The sequence below is a fragment of the Notolabrus celidotus genome, chromosome 7 (genome assembly GCF_009762535.1).
Source record: "Notolabrus celidotus isolate fNotCel1 chromosome 7, fNotCel1.pri, whole genome shotgun sequence".
NCBI lineage: Eukaryota > Metazoa > Chordata > Actinopteri > Labriformes > Labridae > Notolabrus > Notolabrus celidotus.
Window position 1 is genome coordinate 36,109,124 of NC_048278.1, and position 25,685 is coordinate 36,134,808.

The 25,685-nt window shown below is 43.1% G+C and overlaps 1 protein-coding gene and 1 long non-coding RNA gene across 2 annotated transcripts in view; one reads left to right on the plus strand and one right to left on the minus strand.

Annotated features, from left to right (window-relative positions):
* Nucleotides 1–22,876, plus strand: part of LOC117815596 (complement C3-like) — a 44,451-nt gene extending 21,575 nt beyond the window's left edge. The window contains exons 19-42 of the mRNA XM_034687404.1: nucleotides 1,129–1,381; nucleotides 1,734–1,819; nucleotides 3,455–3,594; nucleotides 3,853–4,062; nucleotides 4,481–4,541; nucleotides 5,945–6,028; nucleotides 6,119–6,322; nucleotides 7,589–7,664; nucleotides 7,864–8,023; nucleotides 8,203–8,316; nucleotides 8,605–8,758; nucleotides 13,469–13,629; nucleotides 13,733–13,888; nucleotides 13,999–14,058; nucleotides 14,154–14,244; nucleotides 14,386–14,437; nucleotides 14,538–14,625; nucleotides 17,130–17,219; nucleotides 17,391–17,496; nucleotides 19,197–19,286; nucleotides 19,644–19,727; nucleotides 19,824–19,904; nucleotides 20,046–20,193; nucleotides 22,179–22,876. Of these exons, the coding sequence (XP_034543295.1) occupies nucleotides 1,129–1,381; nucleotides 1,734–1,819; nucleotides 3,455–3,594; nucleotides 3,853–4,062; nucleotides 4,481–4,541; nucleotides 5,945–6,028; nucleotides 6,119–6,322; nucleotides 7,589–7,664; nucleotides 7,864–8,023; nucleotides 8,203–8,316; nucleotides 8,605–8,758; nucleotides 13,469–13,629; nucleotides 13,733–13,888; nucleotides 13,999–14,058; nucleotides 14,154–14,244; nucleotides 14,386–14,437; nucleotides 14,538–14,625; nucleotides 17,130–17,219; nucleotides 17,391–17,496; nucleotides 19,197–19,286; nucleotides 19,644–19,727; nucleotides 19,824–19,904; nucleotides 20,046–20,193; nucleotides 22,179–22,323 (2,894 nt within the window). The 3' untranslated portion in view covers nucleotides 22,324–22,876. The remainder of the gene's footprint in view (nucleotides 1–1,128; nucleotides 1,382–1,733; nucleotides 1,820–3,454; nucleotides 3,595–3,852; nucleotides 4,063–4,480; nucleotides 4,542–5,944; nucleotides 6,029–6,118; nucleotides 6,323–7,588; nucleotides 7,665–7,863; nucleotides 8,024–8,202; nucleotides 8,317–8,604; nucleotides 8,759–13,468; nucleotides 13,630–13,732; nucleotides 13,889–13,998; nucleotides 14,059–14,153; nucleotides 14,245–14,385; nucleotides 14,438–14,537; nucleotides 14,626–17,129; nucleotides 17,220–17,390; nucleotides 17,497–19,196; nucleotides 19,287–19,643; nucleotides 19,728–19,823; nucleotides 19,905–20,045; nucleotides 20,194–22,178) is intronic.
* Nucleotides 22,877–23,140: 264 nt separating this feature from the next.
* On the minus strand, nucleotides 23,141–25,385 carry LOC117815953. Its single transcript, XR_004631877.1, has 4 exons — nucleotides 25,312–25,385; nucleotides 24,760–24,841; nucleotides 24,448–24,511; nucleotides 23,141–23,242 (listed from the first exon to the last, which is right to left on the minus strand). It is a non-coding gene; the product is annotated as an uncharacterized LOC117815953 (long non-coding RNA).
* Nucleotides 25,386–25,685: the final 300 nt, after the last annotated feature.

Here is a 25,685-nt window from a genome sequence, read left to right on the forward strand (position 1 = left end):
CAGTTCCCCCGGCAGTCTAGGCCTATAGCAGCATGACAAAAGCTGGTCCAAGCCTGATCCAGCTCTAACTATAAGCTTTATCAAAAAGGAAAGTTTGAAGCCTACTCTTAAAAATAGAGAGGGTGTCTGCCTCCCGGACCCTGACTGGTAGATGATTTCAAAGGAGAGGAGCCTGATAACTGAAGGTTCTACCTCCCATACTACTTTTAGAGATTTTAGGTACAACTAGCAAGCCTGCATGTTGGGAGCGTAGAGTTCTAGAGGGGTAATAGGGCACTATGAGCTCTTTAAGATACGAGGGTGCCTGATTTTTAAGGGCTTTTATTTTGATTTTTAGGATTTTAAATTCTATTCTACATTTTATTGGGAGCCAGTGTAGAGAAGCTAACACTGGAGAGATGTGCTCCCTCTTCCTAGTTCTAGTCAATACTCGAGCTGCGGCGTTTTGAACTAGCTGAAGAGTCTTTAGAGACTTATTGGGGCAGCCTGATAAGAGGGAGTTACAGTAATCTAACCTGGAGGTAACAAATGCATGGACTAGTTTTTCTGCGTCGCTCTGAGATAGGAAGTGTCTAATTTTAGAAATATTGCGCAAGTGAAAATAGGCTGACCTTGAGATTCACTTTGTTGTTTTTGCAAAATAGATTTAAAAAATCCAAGTTTCATACTTATAATATTCTGTTGTCCCTTTTACTTTAAGCTTCGAGTCTCTTAATTGTAAAGGGTTATGTGTAATATTGTCATGCGGTCACCATCATGCAGACTTTGGGTCAATAAGGAAAAACAACAAACATTCGTCTATTTGTCGACTATGGGCAAAATCTGATGAATCAGATTCCACTAAGCAAATCCTTAGTCTGGCTCACCCCTTAATTTTACTTGATATTTCAAGTAAAACTGACTTAAGAAGTTGAACTGACTTAAGAAAATGAGCTGAGGTAACTAAAACCTAAAATCCCTTTTTACAGTGTACTTAAAAACTCTTATGTAATCAGTTACCACAACATTTTTGAGTAATTTTAACTTTTTCGGGTTTACAGTGCAGTATCAACAGCTTCAGATATGATATGATATGGAATGGAAGTATGTAATGAGATCTGCTTATCACATGTTAATGTGTTCACATAGAGTGGGGAATGGCAGTGGCAAACAAACCAAGGAGTCAACCTCAGTTGGAATATATCACAACGTCTAAAATGGCAGAAAAAGAAGCAGTGCTTGAAACAAGGACGATGGTGATGGAGGAGGAGGAGGAGGATTACGGGTACGAAGATTACGATGAGGAAGAGTATCTGGATGAGACTCAGGTGTATCTGCGAGCCAAGTTCTATGAATCCTGGTGGATGGAAGTGGACCTGCCCACGGAGACAGACAAAGACGGGTGAGTGAGGAGCAGCTCTGTCAGCGCAGCAGTGCTTCTTTGACTCTGACTGTTTTCTGTGTGTACTTCGTTTTTGTTGTGATTGTGTATGAGTTGAGTCGTACAATGCCTTCGTCAACCCAATATGCTAAACTTAGGATAAAACCAACTTTTAAGAGTAGGCTGATGAAACTAAAGAATGATTGGAGGATTCCCGGTTGTTTTAAAATCTGAGGCAGCATCACTGTCTTTGCCTTCTGTGAGTTTACACTTCTGTGTCCGCTTTCTTTCATAAAATCCAAACATAAGCTGTGGTTTAAATGTATAGCTCTTCATTCCTTTAGTGGTTAAAGTGCACGATTTGCATCAACAGGTTTGCCTCGATGACCGTAAACCATCCCTTACCTGACAGCATCACAGAGTGGGGAGTTCTGGCGGTCAGTTCATCGGCTCATACAGGTAAGAGAGGAAGAAGAGTGGAACGCTCACCAACCTCAAGCATGCACAAAAAAAAAAAATACATTTAAATGTTTTGCAGTCATCTCAGAAACAGCTTGTCACAGAGTGAGTATTCTTGGGTCATTACAGAGAGTGCTCAGACTTCATGTTGTGTTCAAAAAAACACTGTTCCTTCCCTTCTGACTTCTGAATGATGAAATGGGCATGCATGTCGCTGTCCATGGTGCTGAAGAGGAGCACAGTGACAGCCATTCCCTGAACATCATAGCTCATACAGAACAGATGGATTTATGAGAGATGCCTTAATGCTGAAACATGGAGGATTGATGGATGGATGGATGGATGGATGGATGGATGGATGGATGGATGGATGGATGGATGGATGGATGGATAGACAGATGGATAGACGGACGGTTGGATGATAATGAACGTTTGGATGGATAGATATTTAGAATGTTGGGTGGTTGGATGTTTAGATGGATGGATGAATGAATGAATGAATGAATGAATGAATGAATGAATGAATGAATGAATGAATTATCTGGTGGATGATTAGATGGATGTATGGATGGATAGATGATTAGATAGATGGATGGATGGATGTTAAGATGGAGGGATGGCTGGTTAGATGGATGGTTGAATGGTTTGGTGGATGATTAGATGGATGGATGGCTGGATGGATGGATGGATGGATGGATGGATGGATGGATGATTAGTTGGATGGATGGATGGATGGATGGATGAATGGTTGAATGAATGCATGAATGAATGATTGATTGATTGATTGATTGAATGAATGCATGAATGAATGAATGAATGAATGATTGATTGATTGATTGAATGAATGAATGAATGAATGAATGAATGAATGATATGGTGGATGTTTAGATGGGTGGATAGATGATTAGATGGATGGATGGATGGATGAAAGAATGAATGGTTTAATGGATGAATAGATGGATGGATGGATTGATGGTTGGTTGAATGAATGAATGAATGAATGAATGGTTTGATGTATGTTCAGTTGGATGGATGGATGGATGAATGGTTGAATGAATGCATGAATGAATGAATGATTGATTGATTGATGATTGATTGATTAATTGATTGAATGAATGAATGAATGAATGAATGAATGAATGAATGATATGGTGGATGTTTAGATGGGTGGATAGATGATTAGATGGATGAATAGATGGATGGATGGATTGATGGTTGGTTGAATGAATGAATGAATGAATGAATGGTTTGATGTATGTTCAGTTGGATGGATGGATGGATGGATGGATGGATGGATGGATGGATGGATGGATGGATGGATGGATGGATGGATGGATGAATGAATGAATAAATGGTTTGGTGGATGTTTATATGGAAGGGTAAATGATTTGATGGATGGATGGATGGATGTTTAGATGGATAGATAGATGATTAGATGGATGGATAGATGGATTAATCTTTCCCAGGCTTCATAACTGAATAGTTCAAAGTTTTAAATAACAAACTTATTGGTCAATCTTTGAATGTATTGAAAACGAAGGCTGATCAAACTGTCACATTGTTAAACTCAGCAAAGTCTGAAAGTTTCAAATGTTTGAACTCAAAGGATAAGGATGTCTGTCTGTATATCTGCAGGTTTCTGCGTCGCTGAGCCGTACAACGTCAAAGCATGGAAGGAGTTCTTTGTGGACCTGAAGCTGCCGTATTCAGTGGCGAGGAACGAGCAGGTGGAGATTAAAGCTGTGGTCCATAACTACGGCTATGAGGAGCTGCATGTAAGAGAGACAACCACTTCCTTATTAATCAGCTGGGGAATTTAAAATATAGAAAGGGTATTTTCTGTAGTAAGGTTTGTAAACTATAAAATGATTGTTTGTAGATATATTGTAAGTTTAATGATCACCAATTCAATTTAGCGTCTTTGGCTACTAATATTTACCACTTAGAAAAGTTGATAGTGGAAAAAAGATGAGATAAAAAAGTTGATAGTGGAAAAAAATGAAAATACATTTGGAGTATTTGTAATCTATCAGGTGAGGGTGGTGCTGATGAAGACAGAAGGCATATGCAGCGTCGCCTTCAAGGACAGACACACACAGGAAGTGACGCTGGCGCCCGGTGCCTCTGTGGTGGTGCCTTACACCATTGTTCCTCTGGTGGTGGGGAAGCTTCCTCTGGAGGTGATGGTGGTCGGCAGGGACATGATGGGAGGAGATCGCATCCAGAAGCCTCTACGGGTAGTGGTGAGTCCCTATTTTTTTTTTAAAGTTACAGTTTGGGGCTTTTATGCCACTCACTTGAGGACTATAGCCTCTTTACATGGGGGACATAACTTAACCCCTTGGCAAAATCGGCAGCTCATCGTGAGTTGTTCTTGATCATCAAAATGTAGTGGAGGTTGTAATCAGGGTAAGATGTCAACGGGAGCAGGTTAAGCTTTCCATCAGAGTCAAAATCTGCTGCTAAAACAAAAAAGATGATATCCTGGATTTCAGAATAAAGGTCTTTACTTCCTTGAATGTACCGGTGATTTGTAGCAAAACTGAAGGTAGAGTCTGATTTCAAGGTAAAAATTAAAACAAGGCTCTAGGGGAAAAAAAACAGAAGAAGAAAATGCAGATTTCTGTACATAAAAGACTACTGATTTTGTGAATCCAATAGATGGATGGAGTGCAGAAGACTGAAGTTTGGAGTGCTGTGTTGAACCCATCGGCTGAGGGAGGTGAGACGATCACTGTATTCCATGATTCCCTGCTACCTCCTATCAATCACCTGGTAATATAGCAGCATTTACTGTTTTTAAAGGTGACATATCACGCTTTTTTCATCAACATATATTGGTCTAAGAGGTCCCCAAAACATGTCTTTAAAGTTTATGCTCAAAAAAACACTTTGAAATCAGATTTTGGTCTGCCTGAAAATCCCTCTTCTTCAGTCCTCCTCAGAACACTCTGTTTTCTCTCTGACCACGCCCCCTCAGGAAGTGGATGTGCCTCGGCTCTCCAGCACGTTGATCTAATGTTTACATGTTGTCTGAATATACACGGCTGCTCATAGATCGCGTTACTTCAACCCTCTGAATCTGATCCAGAATCTGATCCTGACGGAGAAGCGCCTGCAGCAGGACCTTTCTGAACCATTGGTCACAGATTTAGTGTTTCTTGTTGTTTAATTTATCAGTATGTCTAGGTGTGTCTTGGTACACAGCTACGAGCATGTAGCTATGTGGCTATGCTAACTAGCGCTAGCACTTATCCATGATAAATAAAAATCATCCACTAGATCTTCAAATCTGCAGACGTGGGGAGTAAAACCGACCTCTGCCAGAAAGGCAGCAGGACCTTTTATGAAGGATTGGTCACAGATTCTGTGTTTCTTGTTGTTTTATTTGTCAGTATGTCGACGTGTGTCTTGGTACACAGCTACAGCTATGAACATGTAGCTATGTAGCTATGCTAATTAGCGCTAGCACTTATCCATGATAAATAAAAATCATTCACTAGATCTTCAAATCTGCAGACGTGGGGAGTAAAACCGACCTTTGTGTTTATTAAGACAGCCTACAACTAGCATGCCTCCCTCCTAAGCTCCTTGTTAGCACACATTTGTGCAGGGAATGAAAAACGGAGGAGGGGTTGAGTTGTATTTTATACAGTCTATGGGCTGAACAAGCTCCGAGCTCTGACTCCGTGACAGACCGGATATTGTTGTTACGTAACAAAAACACGGATGTCTGAAACGGCTCATTTCACACACATTTACAGAAAGGTGGAGAAATCAGAACAGGGGCAGAATGGATTCTTTTCATTCTCGGGGGGTTTGTAGACAGGGACACATATTTCAGGTAGAGAACCATTAAAAAGTCAATTTTGCATGATATGTCACCTTTAAAGTGCCTAATCAGTGTTAAACTTTAGGGCTGCTATCTTATAATCAGCAACACAAAATCTTCTCTAATCGGAGTCACAGTTAAAAAGGTTACAGACAAATGTACACCTTTAAGGCTTCCATTGAGCTGTTGTTGGGTCAGGTGTTGGTATATGTTCTCTCTAAGGCATGGTTCCTCTTAGGTTTGGGCTGAATGGTTGTGAAGTTGAAGTTTATCACTCGTTCTATCTGCTGCAGGAACACAAACACTCCGTGTGGGGAAGATTGAACTGGAGTCCGTTGTGCCAAACTCTGTCCCAGAAACATTCATCAATGTCAGAGGTCAGTCCTGAACGAGAGCAATGAAAAAGGTTAAATATGAACCAGGGAGAGTAGACTGAGTCCTGATTCCTCCTCTTCTTTGCTCTGCAGGAAACGTGTTAGCAGACAGCATCGATAACTCCATCAGTGAGGACTCTCTGGCCTCTCTGATCCGGATGCCCGGTGGCTGTGTGGAGCAGAACTTGGCATCGATCACCCTGCCGCTCATCGCCACTCTCTACCTGGATCGAACAAATAGTTGGGAGAGTGTAGGGGTGCTGCGGAGAGCCGAGGCTCTGCGATACATCAGGAGAGGTGAAGGAGAAGGACTTGACAGAAAGATAAACAGATGGATTCATGAAAAATGTCTTAATACCAAGAAAAAAGAAGGGAAATCCAACTTAGAGGGATGGATGGAGAGCAAGAAGTATTCATGGATAGATGGAGTGTTGGCTTCATAGTTAAATAGGAGGTTGATGGATGAATGAAAGGACTGTATAATTAAAAACATGGAGGATGGAGGGATGGATGGTTGGATGGCTGAATGGATGGATGGATGAATGGATTGATGGATGAATGAATGGATGGATGGATGGATGGATGGATGGATGGATGGATGGATGTTTGAATACTTGGATGGGTGGATCAACGGTTGGTTAGATGGATGGATGGATGGATGGATGGATGGATGGATGGATGGATGAATGGATGGAAGGATGGATGGATGAACGCTAAGATGTTTGGTTGGATCGGTGGATGATGGATGGATGGATGGATGAACGCTAAGATGTTTGGTTGGATGGGTGGATCAACGGTTGGTTAGATGGATGGATGGATGGATGGATGGATGGATGGATGGATGGATGGATGGATGGATGGAAGGATGGATGGATGAATGGATGAATGGATGGAAGGATGGATGGATGGATGAACGCTAAGATGTTTGGTTGGATGGTGGATGATGGATGGATGTTTGAATGCATGGATGGATGGATGGATGGATGGATGATGGATGGATGGAAGGATAGATTTTGGATCGTTGGATGGATGGATTGATGGATGGATGAATGGTTGGATGAAAGGTAAGATGGTTGCATGGATGATTGAATGCATGGATGGGTGGATCGATGGTTAGTTAGATGGATGGATGGATGAAGGGATGGATGTTTGAATGGATGGTTGAATTAATGCTTTGGTGGATATTTCGATGGATGAAAGCACGGATGGTTGGATGACGTTTGGATGGATGGATGGATGGATGGATGGATGGATGGATGGATGGATGGATGGATGAAGGGATGGATGGATGGATGGATGGATGAAGGGATGATTGGATGAATGGATGGATGGATGATGGATGGATGTTTGAATGGATGGTTGAATTAATGCTTTGGTGGATATTTCGATGGATGAAAGCACGGATGGTTGGATGACGTTTGGATGGATGGATGGATGGATGGATGGATGGATGGATGGATGGATGGATGAAGGGATGGATGGATGGATGGATGGATGAAGGGATGATTGGATGAATGGATGAATGGATGGATGAATAGATTTCCATTTGTTTTATGTTTTCAGGCTATGAGAAGCAGCTCGCATACAGAAAGAGCGATGGCTCTTACCCCCCCTACAGGAGAGAAGGAGCAAGTACATGGTATGCTAACATATACTTCACAGGAAAGAAAGACTTACTTATTTCTGTTTGGTATTTTATTCTCTGATATCTTTATTCTAAAATTGATCAGAGATTTGAACATTTTTAAACCATTATCTTTGACAGGTTATTAGCCACATGAGCTAGTATGATTTATATAAGTATTGTAACATTACAAACATTTCCCCCTGTGTGTCAGGATCACAGCATACGTGGTTAAAGTTTTCTCCATGGCTCACTCCATCGTTGGCATCAATGAGCAGCAGGTGTGTGAACCTCTGCTCTACCTGGTGAAGAACAAACACCATCAGAGAGGGAGTTTCAGGGAGGACAACCCAGTGTACAGCACCACCATGATGGTGAGACACGCACCCTTTCCTCCTGCTTAGTTCTGCCTCCTTTTGGCACTTCATTCTTGATTTACTTGACTAAATGCATATTTTCCTATTCAAACAACACATACTGTATTTATTCACTTAATGTTTTTGTACCCTTGTAAATCTCTTCCCTTTGTGTGTGTGTGTGTGTGTGTCTCCAGGGGGGTGTTCGTGGCGATGATCCTGAGATAACCCTGACAGCATTTGTGCTCATCGCGCTCGCTGAGGCCAAGCAGGCCGGGATCCAGTGCATCGATCCTAAATTTGACACAGAGGTATTTCACTCAAAAATTAGCCAGACCCATACGTGCTTTAAAAGTGTGCTAATTGGAAGGGAAGGGGGGGTGTGGGGAGAGCCTTAAAGGGAGGTAGCTGAGACAGAACATGACATGAAACACCTTTCCAAATTCTATGGGTCACATTTAAAGTCCAAAACATGTAGCCATAATTCATAATATGTCATTTTAAATAGAGAAGCAGAACGCCCCCTCTTTATTGCTGTGATCTGTGATGATATTAAGAGTTGCACTTAAAATATTGTGTGCTGTTTCTGTGTGCTGCAGGCAGTTATCCGTAAGACAGCTGATTACCTGACCAAAGCTCTGGTGAAGTTGGGGAGGAGACCGTACACCGTGGCGATCGCCTCATATGCGTTGGCTCTGCTGGGGAAGGATAAGCGCCACAACCCGACACAAAACCTACTCAGAGCGTCTCGAGGTATCCAGCATACTAAGGATCAGTTAGATTCATTACATCCAGTTAATCTGTGTCCCTTTAAAGGTGACATATCATTCAAAATCGACTTTTTAATGGTTCTCTACCTGAAATATGTTTCCCTGGCATGTCTGCAAACCCCCCGAGGATGAAAAGAATCCATTCTGCCCCTGTTCTGATTTCTCCACCTTCCTGTAAATGTGTGTGAAACGAGCCGTTTCAGACTTCCGTGTTTTTGTTACGTCACAACAATATCCGGTCTGTCACGGAGTCAGAGCTCGGAGCTTGTTCAACCCATAGACTGTATAAAATACAACTCAACTTCTCCTCCGTTTTTCATTCCCTGCACACATTTGTGCTAACAAGGAGCTTAGGAGGGAGGCATGCTAGCTGTAGGCTGTCTTAATAAACACAAAGGTCAGTTTTACTCGCCACGTCTGCAGATTTGAAGATCTAGTGGATGATTTTTAGTTGTCATGGATAAGTGCTAGCGCTAGTAAGCATAGCCACATAGCTACATGTCGTAGCTCTAGCTGTGTACCAAGACACACGTCGACATACTGACAAATAAAACAACAAGAAACACTAAATCTGTGACCAATCCTTCAGAAAGGTCCTGCTGCCTTTCTGGCAGAGGTCGGTTTTACTCCCCACGTCTGCAGATTTGAAGATCTAGTGGATGATTTTTATTTATCATGGATAAGTGCTAGCGCTAGTTAGCATAGCCACAAAGCTATATGTTCGTAGCTGTGTACCAGGACACACGTCGACATACTGATAAATAAAACAACAAGAAACACTAAATCTGTGACCAATGGTTCAGAAAGGTCCTGCTGCAGGCGCCTCTCCGTCAGGATCAGATTCTGGATCAGATTCAGAGGGTTGAAGTAACGCGATCTGTGAGCAGAGTGTATATTCAGCCAACATGTAAACATTAGATCAACATGCTGGAAAACCGAGGGCACATCCACTTCCTGAGGGGGCGTGGTCAGAGAGAAAACAGAGTGTTCTGAGGAGGGCTAAAGAAGAGGGTTTTTCAGGCATGCCAAAATCTGATTTCAAAGTGTTTTTTTGAGCATAAACTTTAAAGACATGTTTTGGGGACCTCTTAGACCAATATATATTGAGGAAAAAAGCGTGATATGTCACCTTTAAAACTGGTTAAAGTTATTCTTAATATTTATTTGATATGCTCTTATAAAGGCATCCACTCATGTACAGTTTGAAGCACTGAAGTTGTCCGGATAAGTCAATAACATTGTCTACAATTTAACTTTATTTACTATATTGGAATAAGTGTTGTTTTGTCATATTTCATCTTATAGTCAAAATGGCAAAATAACTCAATTCTCAACTCAACTCATTTTCATATACATATAAAATACTTGAAGATAAAGATAAAATCATTACAATAAAATGAAAAATAAAATCAGATGAACATCAGAAAAATGAAATAAAAATGCTACATTAAAATCAAAATAATAAGATTTGTTTAATACTAGAAAAATAAAATAAAATAAAATAAAACCAATATGATAAAATCAATAAAATTGAATCAGATAAATACTAGAAAAAATAAGTATAAGAAAAATAAAATAAAATCAGATAAATACAGGAAAAATAAAATAAAATCATTACAATAAAATCAATTAAATGAAATCAGATAAATACCAGGAAAAAACAAAACAAATCAAATCATCACAATAAAATGAGTGAAATAAAAAAAAGAGACTTACTGGAAAAATAAAATAAAAATAAAGATTAAATAAGATAAAATAACAGCTACTGGGGGCGGCAGTAGCTCAGTCCATAGGGACTTGGCTTGGGAACCGAAGGGTTGCCGGTTCGAGTCCCAGTATGGACGAAGTTTGGCAAGTGGACTGGTGGCTGGAGAGGTGCTGGTTCACCTGCCTGGGCACTGCCGAGGTGCCCTTGAGCAAGGCACCGAACCCCCAACTGCTCGGGGTGCGCTGGTTGACGGCAGTATCCTCACTCTGACATCTCTCCCTAAGCATGTTCACTGCATGTGTGTGCATTGTATGTATATACCAAAAAAACTGTGTGTGTAGCATGTCCAATATAGCACGAGTGAAAAAATTGAATTTCCCCCCTGGGGATCAATAAAGTACCTTTCTTTCTTCTTCTTTAGAATAGAATAAAAAATAAATATGATGCTAAAACAATGGTAATACTGGTAATAATGCAAGTCAGGGCTTTAAGTAAATTCCTCCATGTTAAAAGCCAGATTAAAAAGGGTAAGTCTTTATTTTAATTTTACTGTAAAAACACCTCTTCCACATTTTAGGGGCAGTAAAACAGAAAGTGCTCTCTCTCTGAGAAACACATGAGGAACATTTAAAAGAGAAGCATTCGAGGACCTCAGTGATCGTGGTGGAACATAAAATGACAGGAGATCTGTGATGTATGGAGAAGCAAGGCTGTTAAGAGCTTTAAAAAACAAGGACAAGTATTTTAAAAATGTATTCTGAAAGAACAGGTAACCAGTGCAGAATTATAAGAAGAGGAATTATGTAATCTGTTTCCTTTTTTCCTTGTTAAAGAAGGAGACTAAATGTAGAAATGCAGAAATAAAGAGGAGGGCACACAGCCTGTCTTTGATATACAGTGGGGTGCAAAAGTTTGGGCACCCTAAACAAGAATTGTTGTTTTCATCTGTATTTTCTATTTCCTTCAGTGTGACAGCTTGCTTCTTTCATATATTATAACTGACAGAAATACAGACATTTTCAGCATGAAAACTTATTTATTGAGTTAAATCAGGATGTACAATAAACTCTGAAACAAAATGAGACCGGTGCAAAAGTTTGGGCACCCTTAAACTTTCTTATGTTTGAGCGTTGCTAGACAGCCTAAAAAGACTGATTTCACCATCTAAACATTGGAATTAGTTCACTGAATCTCCCACAACAAATTCGCATACAACAGCAGATTTAAAGGTTAAATTTGAGCAACGGTTTCTTATCCCTCAGTCTCTAATGTGACTTGGCAACATGGGAACATCAAAACAGCTCTCAGATGAACCAAAATTGCAAATAATACAGAAGCATAACTCTGGAGAAGACTAGAAGAAATTATTCCTCAGGTAGGCTACTGGCACTGTGGATGTGAAGAAAAGATGTGGCAGACCAAGGAAAATAACAGCAAGACAAGAACGAAAAATGGTCAGAAAACTTTGGAAGGACCCACAAACCACCACCAAAGAACTCCAGGAAGATCTTGCTGCTGATGGTGTCATGGTGCATCGCTCCACAATCAGATGAAGATTGCATGAGAAGGAGCTTTATGGAAGGGCGTCTGACATATGCCAAAACACACGTGGATAAACCAGAGTCATTCTGGAATAAAGTGCTCTTGACAGATGAAACAAAGATGGAGTTATATGGGCACAACCACAGGCGGTACACATGGCGCAAGAAGAACACAGCATACCAGGAGAAGAACATGCTCCCTATTGTAAAGTTTGGAGGAGGGTCTGTTATGCTTTGGCGTTGTATGGCCGGTACAGGCACTGGAAACCTTGGAAACCGTGGAAGGTCGCATGGATTCGGCCCAATATCAACAGATTCTGGAAGCAAATGTCCAAGACCACGTCAAGAAACTGAGGCTAAGCCGGGGTTGGGTACTCCAACATGACAATGATCCTAAACATTGTTCCAAATCGACAAAGGATTACTTAAAGAAAGAAAAATACAACATTCTGCAATGGCCATCACAATCCCCAGATTTGAACATAGAGAATTTGTGGTATGACCTGAAGCGTGCTGTCCATGCCAGGAGGTCCTCTAATCTCACAGAGCTGGATGCCTTTTGTAAGGAGGAGTGGACAAAAATCCCCCCGGCTAGAATCCAGGGACTTATCCAGAGTTATAAGAAACATTTACAGGCAGTTATATCAGCAAAAGGGGGTGCTACTAAGTATTGAAGTCACTGAAGGGATCAGGTGCGCAAACTTTTGCACCGGCCTCATTTTGTTTCAGAATTTGAGGGATAATTTCTTCTAGTCTTCTCCAGAGTTATGCTTCTGTATTATTTGCAATTTTGGGTCATCTGAGAGCTGTTTTGATGTTCCCATGTTGCCAAGTCACATTAGAGACTGAGGGATAAGAAACCGTTGCTCAAATTTAACCTTTAAATCTGCTGTTGTATGTGAATTTGTTGTGGAAGATTCAGTGAACTAATTCCAATGTTTAGATGTTTAGATAGGCTGTCTAGCAACGCTCAAACATAAGAAAGTTTAAGGGTGCCCAAACTTTTGCACCAGTCTCATTTTGTTTCAGAGTTTATTGTACATCCTGATTTAACTCAATAAATAAGTTTTCATGCTGAAAATGTCTGTATTTCTGTCAGTTATAATATATGAAAGAAGCAAGCTGTCACACTGAAGGAAATAGAAAATACAGATGAAAACAACAATTCTTGTTTAGGGTGCCCAAACCTTCGCACCCCACTGTATATGGAGATTTAAAGCTGCTCTGTTTTTTTTTTACCTTCGAATTATGGTATAATTCATGCTTGTATGGTTTTAAAAAAAAAACATATAGACAATTATAAAGAGATATTTTTCTAATATTGAACCATTAAGTTCATTTTGTGAAGTTAAGTGTTTCTCACATAAGAAAGTTGTTAAAGAAGTTTGCATTCATTAGTCATGAGTTCATAAGGTGAATGAATGATGATATATTCCTCTTTCAGCTGGTCACTGGCCTGACAAACACAACCACTTGTTCTCGCTGGAGGCGACCGGCTACGCTCTGCTCGCTCTGGTCAAGCTGGGAGAAATGGAGAGAGCAGCAGTGGCGTTCAAATGGCTCAACAGCCAGCGGAGGGGAGGAGGAGGCTACGGCTCCACTCAGGTAACGACCGGAGGAGCTATCATAGCTAATAGGAGTTTGCTTTGTCACTACAAGTTGAAAACATCCAATAACATCTGTGTCCCTGCTCTCGGTCCTCTCCCAGTCTACCATGGTGGTGCTGCAGGCGCTGTCAGAGTACCTGATCCACCAACCTCCTCCTGCCGACCTCAGCTTGAATGTGGACGTCAGGATAACGGGACGCAGGGAAATCCGCTACCATTTCAACCCCACTACCGCCTACGCTGCTCGATCCTCCAGGGTGAGAGAGGATATTTCATGTCGTATGAGCACGTCTGGGTGCAGTGACACACCAGGAAGTGTTTAGCCTGTTTATTTCACTCTCTTCTTCTTTGGTGACTTTGTCTGTAGTTGCCTGCTGATCTTGATTTGGAAGTGGAAGCTCAGGGGAACGGACAGGGAATACTGGAGGTAATGTTTCTTTCATAGTTGTAGCCTCATAACATGGTAAAACTTGTGATATAGCAAGTGTTGTTTTTTTTTCTCTCATGTGTCTCTGACTCAAGGTGGTGACGTATTACAACCAGCTGCATGAGGTGGATGAGAAAATGCCCTGCCAGCACTTTGAGCTCAACGTCACTATCGAGGAATCCAGCGGTGACTCAGATTACTCACACCGTCTCTTACATGCACCATGTCTTAATCCCAAAAGATTTTGGAGGTTGAGAGGAAGAGGTTTGATTGATGAATGAAGCTCACACATGTTAATTAAATACACTCTCCTCTCTACCACAACAGAGAAGCCTCCAGCAGATGTGGAAAAATCCTACCAGATCACCATCAGAGTGAGGTGAGACATTCAGATCTGCAGTTTGACCTTAGATGTTGTAGTTCAAGTTTCAGTTGTGAGTGCTGCTCTCTCTCTCTCCCTGTCTGTTTCTCTCCCACAGGGCTTTGGGACCCCGGGATGTCAGGATGGTGGTTTTGGATATAAGTCTACCAACTGGCTTCACTCCTGAGAACTCAGACCTGGAGATGGTACTGCTTAAAATATATAATAATAATAATAATAATAATACCTAAGTTTTATATAGCGCTTTTCAAGAACTCAAAGACGCTTCACAAGAGAGACAATAAATAAATACAATAAAGACATATGTGTGGGGAATGCCTGTTTGAAAAGGTAAGTTTTTAACTGTTTCTTAAATGAATGAAGTGAGTCAGAAGCACGGATGTGTGGGGGGAGAGAGTTCCAGAGGTTGGGGGCGGCTATGGCAAAGGCCCGGTCCCCCAAGGTACGGTGCTTGGATTTAGTAATGGGAGGGAGGAGGTTGGAGTCAGAGGATAAGAGGCGGCGGGAGGAAGGGTAGTACTGGAGAAGGTCAGTGAGGTATGGGGGGGCCAGGTTATTGAGGGATTTGTACGTGGTGAGCAGGATCTTGAAATGGATGCGCTGTTTTACGGGGAGCCAGTGGAACTGTTGAAGGACAGGGGTGATGTGGTCTCTGGAGCGGGAGTGGGTGAGTAGCCGGGCAGCAGAGTTCTGTACGTATTGTAGTTTTTGTAGATGGGAGGAGGGAAGACCATACAGGAGGATATTGCAGTAGTCGAGTCGTGAGGATATAAAAGCATGAATTAGGGTTTCAGCAGCGGATTTGGAGAGAGTGGGACGGAGGCGGGCGATATTGCGGAGGTGAAAGAAGGCAGTTTTGGTGATGTGACGGATGTGGGGTTGGAAGGAGAGAGTCTCAGGTTTCAGTTTCAGGTTTGGCGGGGCCTTAGTGTTTGGCTCGGCCCTACTCGTTGGGGGTCCATCGGGGCTGGGTGGGTAGCTGGTGTCCCTGTCAACCTCCGTCCCCCTGCTGCCCCCTCCCCTGTGGGAGCCTGGTCCGCGGCTGCCCTCGGGGCCGGGTTTCCCGGGGGTTCCCTCGCGGTCCTCTTTGGGGGGTGGGGTGGCGCGCGGCTGGGGGGGTGTCACTGCGGCAGCCCTTGGGGTGTCCCTCCATGCCCCCGCAGTCTGGTCCATCAGTCGCAGGGCGTGGCTGGGGGGAGTGGTCGGGCCGTCTGGGGGGGGCGGGGGGGATTGGCCCTGCCGCCTCCGCCCTCCCCCCGCTCCGGCGCGCCGGTTGCCGGGCTCTGGTCCTGGTCCTGCCCGTCTGCCTGGCTGTCTGCTCCTGGTGCTGGGCCCCCTCGGCCCTGGTGGCTCCTTTGGCTCCGTCTTGGGGGGCTGTGGGGGCGGTGTTGTGGGGGTGTCCCTTGGGGGGGCTGCGGGATCTCTCCCCCCTCGCCCCCCTTTCCTCCTACTGGGTGACCTGGGGGTCGCCCTGGGGGCTCCGGCGGTACCTGTTTGCTTCCGGTCTGGGTCCTTGGCTTGTCCCCTGGCCTGGGTCTCCCGCGGCGGTTTGGGTCTTTCGGTCTGACTGCTCTCGCGGCCCGGATGCCGGGCCGAACCGCTCAGCTGATCTGACCCAAGTGGTTTCATCTGCACCAGTGGTGGTCTTGTTACACAAATAGAACACAGCACGGCGGCAACCCTCTGCGCCCCAAGCTTCAGTAATGATTGTGGACACTAAGGGTTGCTTAATCATTAGTATCACCCCACAGAGTTTTTGGAGTCATGGTGAGATGGTCCCTCTCCATCTAAGTGTGTTAGGTCTCTCTCTCCTTCTCTTTCCCTGTTCCTTTGTATATCCTTATGTAATCTTTCTTTCACTTTCTCTTATTTTTTTAAATTTTTTTTTTGGCCCACCTAGGTGTGCACGCCCTCTTTTACAGAACATGATATTAGCTCTCAATAAAAGATAGGCCAGAGTTCTAAGAGGAATGGTGATGGTCGCATGCACACAGTCACAAGCACAGAAGAAAAATGTTTTCTTTCTTTTCTTTTGCTGCAAGAATAAATTGCAATAATATTTGACAGTTTGTGACAAACATGACACAAACCAGAAATATATATGCAGACAAGAGAAGGAGAAAATAAGAAAAGAAAAAAAAAAAAAAAAGGAAGGAGAGAGTCTGATCGAAGATGACGCCAAGGTTTTTGATCTGAGGGGAGGGGGTGACTGAGTGACCGTCTATGGAGAGCTTGAAGTCCTGGGCGGAGGGTAGGAGGGATTTGGTGCCGATGATGATGATGATGATTTGTTACTATTGAGTTTTAGAAAATTGGTGGTCATCCATGATTTTATTGCAGATAGGCAGGTGGTGAGGGTGGAAACAGTGGCAGCGCTGATTGTTTTGGTGGAAAGGTAGAGTTGGGTGTCGTCGGCGTAACAGTGAAATTGGAGTCCATGATGGCGAATGATGTGACCAAGGGGTAGGATGTACAGAATGAAAAGGAGGGGACCAATATATACATACAACGATAGAGATTACTGGGTTTGAATTTCTAATTTAGAAAAGATGTCCATGAGCAATTTCTAAATGATTTAGTAGCAAAAGCAGCACAAATCCCAAATCCGAATTTAACTACCTCGTTAAAAAGAGTGAGATCTGATGTGACGCCTGTCTCTGAGTCTGTCTATCTGTGTGTGTTCGTCCAGTTGTCCAACTCAGTGGATCGTTACATCAGCAACTTCCAGATTGTTGATAACCTGAGTGACAGAGGCTCGCTCATCCTGCACCTGTTCAAGGTAAGAAGCAAGAGGTTTGCTGTACGTTACAGACCTGCACAAAACCTGTCTCTTGAGTCCGTTTTTTAATCCATTAATATCCTTTAATTTCTCTGGATTTTCCAAAAGCAGTGTAAGGTTTCAGATCTTCTCTGTTTGCACTCATGTTTCCACCACCCTCCCTCTTCTCAGGTGTCTCACAAAGAGCCAGAGATCCTGATCTTCAGGCTTCAGCAGAGCTTCAAAGTTGGCCTCCTGCAGCCCTCGTCGGTGACCGTCTATGAGTATTACAACCCAGGTAGCTAAACTAAACTTTAGCCCTGGACTGCATCTTTATTATTATAATCATTGCTTTAACATTTATTTATCTTAATTGATTATTTATCTATTTATGTCTTGTATTCATCTGATCTTGTTAATGCTACCTTTTTTTTAAGCTTTTCTTTCCACTCTTACTTAATTTATTAATTTGACTGTGATGATTTTATTTTATTTTTAAGTATTTTATTTATAATCGTGCATTTTCTAACTTTAGCATTGCTGTTGTTTTCTGTCTCTCTGTTATTTTGTGAAGCAGTTTGGGCTGCACGTTTACATGTATGAAAGGTGCTCTATAAATAAAGTGGAGTTGAGGTAGGATAGCACAACCCGGACATCCCACAGCTCAGAATATAAGAGAGGTGATGAGACATTAAAGGTGACATATCATGCAAAATCGACTTTTTAATGGTTCTCTACCTGAAATATGTGTCCCTGTCTACAAACCCCCCGAGAATGAAAAGAATCCATTCTGCCCCTGTTCTGATTTCTCCACCTTTCTGTAAATGTGTGCTGAAACCAGCCGTTTCAGACTTCCCTGTTTTTGTTATGTAACAACAATATCCGGTCTGTCACGGAGTCAGAGCTCGGAGCTTGTTCAGCCCATAGACTGTATAAAATAATACTGAATCCCTCCTCCATTTTTCATTCCCTGCACAAATGTGTGCTAACAAGGAGCTTAGGAGGGAGGCATGCTAGTTGTAGGCTGTCTTAATAAACACAAAGGTCGGTTTAACTCCCCACGTCTGCAGATTTGAAGATCTAGTGGATGATTTTTATTTATCATTGATAAGTGCTAGCGCTAGTTAGCATAGCTACATGTCGTAGCTGTAGCTGTGTACCAAGACACACGTCGACATACTGACAAATAAAACAACAAGAAACACAGAATCTGTGACCAATGGTTCAGAAAGGTCCTGCTGCCTTTCTGGCAGAGGTCGGTTTTACTCCCCACGTCTGCAGATTTGAAGATCTAGTGGATGATTTTTATTTATCATGGATAAGTGCTAGCGCTAGTTAGCATAGCCACATAGCTACATGTTCGTAGCTGTGTACCAAGACACACGTCGACATACTGATAAATAAAACAACAAGAAACACTAAATCTGTGACCAATCCTTCAGAAAGGTCCTGCTGCAGGCGCCTCTCCATCAGGATCAGATTCTGGATCAGATTCAGAGGGTTGAAGTAACGTGATCTGTGAGCAGCCGTGTATATTCAGCCAACATGTAAACATTAGATCAACGTGCTGGAGAGCCGAGGCTACATCCACTTCCTGAGGGGGCGTGGTCAGAGAGAAAACAGAGTGTTCTGAGGAGGACTGAAGAAGAGGGTTTTTCAGGCATGCCAAAATCTGATTTCAAAGTGTTGTTTTGAGCATAAACATTAAAGACATGTTTTGGGGACCTCTTAGACCAATATATATTGATGAAAAAAGCGTGATATGTCACCTTTAAAACAGCACTTCCACCTTGTTCCCTCTGGACTGGTTTAGATCTACTTCAGACTACATCGATGTGATATGAGCAGTTCACATCAGGTGTAAACAGGCTGACTTAGTCTAATTAATAGACAGATTTGTGCTTGATAATGCACAGTCTGTCCTCTTTGTTTGTTCTTTTATATCCTCCAGTATGACAGTAGCAGGTGTAAAATCTTCCCCCTCTTTCTTCATCACAGATCATCGATGCAGCCGCACCTACACTCCCAGGGAGGACAGAGAGGAGCTCACACAGATCTGCAGGGACAACGTCTGTCGCTGCACTCAGGGTAAAAAACATATACCTGTCTGCAACACATGCATGGTGGAAGGGGGTGCTAAAGCTGTCTGTTGTTTTAAAACTGAGCATTAGTTCAGGTGGGCCTCAAAGTCAAACTCAGACCGCTTTACATCCCTCCTCCACCCCAGCTCCTCCTTTCTGCTGTGTCTGATTTCACCAGTGTCATATGTATTGTCACTGATGCTCTCCCTGCCTTTGCTTTTCATGTATGCACATGAAAGAGCTTTGGCATTCCACGTATGTACATAGAAGGGCTAGGAGCTCTCAAAACAAAGCAATGCTGAGAAATACAACTTATTGCATGCAGATGAAAAATTCTGTTTTTTCATTTTCTCAAAAACTACAGGTGACTGCTGCGTCTCCAAAACCGACAGTGAAAACTTTCCCAACAAAGAAAGAGAGACTTTTGCCTGCAAGAGTTTACACCACGGTATGATGCAACATGCTAACATTCACACACCCCCTGCCTCATAACCAGAGGCTTTATTAAAGACACGCAACATTAATACTTTTACTTGAACTTCAGTTTTCAAGGTGAAGGTGGTGAACATCACCAAGAGTTACTACGACAAATACGAGTTGGAGATCGTACAAGCGATCAAGCTGGGTGAGTTAAAGCATTAGCTGTGTGTCTGTCTTTATGGTGTCTTCTCTTTTATAGTAGCAGAAGAGGAATAAAACCTCCTGCACTGGACAAATGTACCTTTGCATCAAAGCTCACACTTTCCCTCTGAACGTCTTCCTCCAGGTGTGGAGGCTGGATTTGAAATGGGTCAAAACAGGGTTTTCATGTCTCATGGAGGCTGCAGAGATGAGCTCAACCTGAGGGTGGGCTCTGAGTACCTCATCATCGGCCCCAAAGAGGACCGATGGAACATTGATAGTGAAACCAACAGGTAAGAAGAGCAGGGATGAAGAATATACAGTATACCTGAAAACAAAACAGTAGCCTCGCAGGCCGTTTGGGCATGTTTGAGATACAAGTTATGCAGAGTTCAGGGCCCGTATGCACGTCCAGCCATTAGCCATGAAAACAGACATAGACCAGATAAGCGGTCTGCATGAGCCAGGTTAACACCCCAACAAAGCATTACATTTAATGGCGGTGGACCCGACCGTTACAGGTGCTAACAGCAGGATGACAGCACCCTATACGTTACTGTTTAAGACTAAATATGACAACATATATTTAGGGATTATTTCATATGAATGAATTAGAACATAATTCTTAGGTAAACTACCAGCAATACTGTGAAGTGAACCCTTCCCAAACAACTCCGTTAACAAGTCCTCATCCTTCAATGGGGGGGGGGGCAGGTGGTCCTCCACCTGGACCACGTTGGTGGCGGTGCTTGTTGTGCAAAGCCGCTTATTTTATTTTGTAGGTCTGCTACTGAGCACGCTCAGAAACACCACACGCATTTACCCGGTTCAAGATCTGAAGCCAAACTTCCCCTTTCTCCTTGTTTGTTCTCTTTGAGGATTGACTTGCTGATAACAGCTGTTTGTTCATTCTAGATTCTTCTAATCAAATGTCCATTTCTTCTTGATCTTCTCTCAGTCACACCGGTAACGCTCGCCATGTTTGTTGTTGTTTATGCGTAGTAGGCATGTGCAATTCGAATTTGTTGGATAGGGGTTTTCCAGGAGGTTCCCTGGACATATGGCGTTTTGCACCAGCCTCGCTTTCATGGTGCAATTAGTTAATTGACCAATTATTTGCAGTCGTGCATGCGGCTAACGCTACAGCCAAATGGGCCGTTCCATAACGGTACGTTAAGACTAATGGTCCTGCCCAGAGGAAAATTATACTGCTCAAAGCTTTCCCTTCTAAGTATCTGGAGACAAAATTGAGATTCTCACTTCAGCCTCATTCAAGTTTCAAATTGTTCTCATTTGTTTCTCCTAAAATTCACTAGGAGAAATAGTTGAGACCATAACATGAATTAATTTTCTTCTCTTTTTTTAAATATATTTTTGGCCTTTTTGCCTTTATTGGACAGGACAGCTGAAGAGAGACAGGAAATGTGGGGAGTAGTGAGCGGGGGAAGACATGCAGGAAATAGTCGGCCGTCCGGGAATCAAACCGGCGACCCCTGTGACAAGGACTGTAGCCTCTGTATGTGGGGCGCTTAGTTTCAGGCCACCAGACAATCGAGAGAGCTCCCTGATTTCTCCCCCTGAGCTCAAAAGGAGTCAAAAAACTTGAGAAATACCTGAGAATCATTTCAGATTTTGACAAGATTTCCTTTTGAACTGAAAGGGAGACTAAGCTGAGACTTTTTTGCAACTTTTTTTCTGAAGGCAAGAATGAGAAACAGTAGACATAAGCTATAGTCTCATTTTACTTTCAAACAGATCTCATTGTTGTCTAGGAGACATAAATGAAACACTATTGAGATCTCCTCTCTAAATTTCTTTTCCTATGGGTGTTTGTGTAATGGCTGGACTTGCATACGGGCCCAGGTTTTTTTTTTACAGTTGATGCAACTGCATCTAAAAGCAAATGTATCTGTTCTAGCCACCGTGCATGTAAGCTGCTATGACAGAAAACTAAAGTTTTCACAGGAGAGGTCTAAGAGGTGCTTTTGAAAGCATTTAATCGTGTTAAACTGATGAACTACTGCTGGCTGTAGTTTTTGAAATACTTCCTAAATACAAACTCTAACTTGTTAGATTGATTATCTTCTCTAAAGGTTTCTATCTTCAACCCTGAAGTTTCTGGGTAAAAAAGAGGAATGTTCAAAAACACCTAATTTATTCTTTAAGTATTTAAGCTACAATAGAAAGATGTGACAGAGGTATTGTGAGGCAAAGTGCACAAAGTCCTCTGATCCTTTGAATCTACACTAAGATGTTCTCCCTCTCTTTTTGCTCACAGATACGTCTACATGTTAGGAAAGGACACCTGGGTGGAGCGCTGGCCGTCGTCTGCAGAGTGCTCCAGCAACCCCGGCCTGCAGGCGAAATGCAACGGCCTGGATGAAATTGCAACTGAGCTGTCAGTCAACGGCTGCAGGCTGTAGAGACGCCTCGATGTCTCAAAGAAGGCGAAAGACTGAACACAAAGTTTCAACGATAGTCTCGATCCAGTCCGTGCAAAGAGGACTAAATGAAACAAGATGTCTCGCCACATGCCCGATCAATTTTCTAATGACCATAATAAGTAAAAACAAAAATTCAAAACCACTGTAAGCGATAGAGCTTTAATAGAATAGTTTAAAAACAAAATTAGAGAGTCAAACTAACAACTCTTGAAAGAAAGAAAGGACACATTTTTGATAAATGGACAGATCATACAAGCTGCATTCTTGCAAATGGCCAGCAGAGGGAGACAAGCGACTGATGAATGTTCCTTTTGCTTCATATGGCCTAGAAATCCCCACAACTTATGTTCACAATAAAAAAGCAAGTTGACAACGTGTTATTCACATTGTTTGGGGCTAAACTGTGCTCACTGATAATAAGAAGCTGAAAATTATCTCTTTGAAAACTGTGAGGTTTTCTTAATGCTGTATTTGGAGTTATATTACATCAATTATTTGCTCAAATAAACAACACACTTCATGTAAATTCAAAGCTGCAGATTCCCTTTGTGTTGAATTATTTCAAAATGTTGCAGAGACGCTCCCATCCTGCTCAGCTCCGGGCAGAAGTGCGCTTGTTAATAGTGACAGCGGCATATACAACATTCGGATCCTCTTGCAGCTGGCGTCCGTGTTGTTGAACTGGTCTGACGGGGGAGTAGAGAGACTCTGGCTCTGGTTGAACTGGTCTGACGCAGGAGTAGAGAGACTCTGGCTCTGGTTGAACTGGTCTGGCGCAGGAGTAGAGAGACTCTGGCTCTGGTTGAACTCGTCTGGTGCAGGAGCGGAGAGGCTCTGGCTCTGGGTTTGTGATGAACTGAACGCTGGAATAATTGAGGTCCTGCTCCTCTTGCCTGCCCTGAGAAGGAAGACACTGTTAGGATGAAAAAGATGGGAGGCGCTGATTTTGATGATCAGAGACTTGTCAGGGATATTAGTGGCTTTGCATTGGGGTTGTTTTTCACTGGTTGTGCAGCTTTTTGCCTGTTATTCATCAGTTTTAATAATAATAATAATAATAATACAATTATTTTATATAGCGCTTTTCAAAAACTCAAAGACACTGTACAACTGTTAAAATCAATACAAGCAAAAAAACAATAACACTGATCAAACAAAAGTAAACTTAAAAAGGTGAGTTTTTAAAAGAGATTTGAAAGCTGAAGGGTCAGAGCAGTTTTGGATATGGGAGGGGAGTGAGTTCCAGAGGGTGGGGGGCGGCTACTGAGAAGGCTCTGTCCCCCCAGGTTCGGTGCTTGGTTCTGTGAGGTGGGGACAGGAGGTTGGCGTGTGAGGAGCGCAGGTTACGGGAAGGAGTGTGATGGTGGAGGAGGTCAGTGAGGTAGGAAGGGGCCTGGTGGTGGAGGAGGTCAGTGAGGTAGGAAGGGGCCTGGTGGTAGAGGAGGTCAGTGAGGTAGGAAGGGGCCTGGTGGTGGAGGAGGTCAGTGAGGTAGGAAGGGGCCTGGTGGTAGAGGAGGTCAGTGAGGTAGGAAGGGGCCTGGTGGTGGAGGAGGTCAGTGAGGTAGGAAGGGGCCTGGTGGTAGAGGAGGTCAGTGAGGTAGGAAGGGGCCTGGTGGTGGAGGAGGTCAGTGAGGTAGGAAGGGGCCTGGTGGTGGAGGAGGTCAGTGAGGTAGGAAGGGGCCTGGTGGTGGAGGAGGTCAGTGAGGTAGGAAGGGGCCTGGTGGTAGAGGAGGTCAGTGAGGTAGGAAGGGGCCTGGTGGTGGTGGTGGAGAGCTTTGTGTGTGAGGAGGAGGATTTTAAACTGTATGTGGTAGGGGACGGGGAGCCAATGAAGATGTTGGAGGACGGGGGTGATGTGGTCACGGGAGGGGGTTGCAGGTGAGGAGGCGTGCAGCAGAGTTCTGAATGTATTGCAGTTTATGGAGGACTTTGGATGATGTGCCATACAGGATGCTATTACAGTAATCTAAACGGGATGTGATGAATGCGTGGATAAGGGCTTCTGCGGCAGAGAAAAAGAGGAATGGACGCTGCCAATGCAAAAAAATGGCGGCAGTGGACACGGCACCTTATTCAGGATTTAGACTTCTGATTCTTTCTCACCTGTCCCTGGGTGTCACCTGCTGTCTCTCCAATCTCAGCCGATCGCTTTGAGGCTCTCTTTTTTCTGTGTAGGAGGATTTTAAAGAATGAATGAAGCATTAAACTCTGAATACTGACTGATTTGATTTTTATTGATTTAATGAAATGGGAAGAAAACTCTAAGCATGTGAAGTTCCATGAAGACACATTTTGGAGGTTATCCCCAGAAGTTCTAGATAACTTAAGACCGCTTTGTTGTTTGTCAATAGTTTGAACCAACATGACCCATGTGACCCCTAATAGACTAGAATCAAATCAAAGCAAACTGCTTACCTTGTCAGGATGAATACAACGAGGAGTAAGACGGCAAAGACTACAGCAAGGCTTGTTCCAATAGCTGTTGATGTCCATGCTCCTGGGTAAAGGTGATAAAGTGACAACACTGACTATTAGCTGAACTGTGCAGTTGTGGACATTGATGAATTGGTGTCTTTCTGTGAGGTATGATTTGATCCAGGAGAGTGCAGTGCCAGTAATGTGTAAAGTTGATTGTAGACGAGAGAGGAGGAAGGTGTGGTTGATGGTGTCAACCCTCAACCACACCAAATAAACCAAATAAACAATGAAACTGCATGCTGAGTTTAGTCTTCCTGACTGAACTCACACGAGACCTGCACCTCCTTCAAAATGTAACTACATGTAGAATCGACGCGGACTGCAAGCCCTGTGATTGGTCCGCTCGGCGGCATTGTATTTCCCGCATTTACACACACACAGAGCACTTTCTCAAAGACGGCTTAATAAGTGTCTCTCTTCTGTTAACGCTACATCAGTGAATGTGTTTTGATCACTGCTGTTGTCAGTGTAAGTAAAATGGAAACTAACCTGCCACAGCAATCAGAAGTAAGGTGGAGTTCTGACGTCCTATTCCATTATGGGCTTCACAGAAATAATTCCCACTGTGTCCAGGTCTGAAGTCAGTGATGGTGAAGACTGGGCCTGATGCTTTTGGTGAGTCTTCATTCTCCTTGTACCAGGTGTAGTTAGCTGCTGGGTTAGCATCACTGCTACAGGTCAGATTCACTGAACTGCCCTCCACTACCTCAGCAGAGGGACTCCCTGACACAGAGGGAAGCTGTGGAGCATCTGGAGGAGACATGGGGGGAGAAATTCATGAGCAAATGTTCCACGGATCTCGCAACATAGAGAAAGACTTAAGCATCTCAGTTTCATACTAGCAACACACTGGCTCAGGCTTG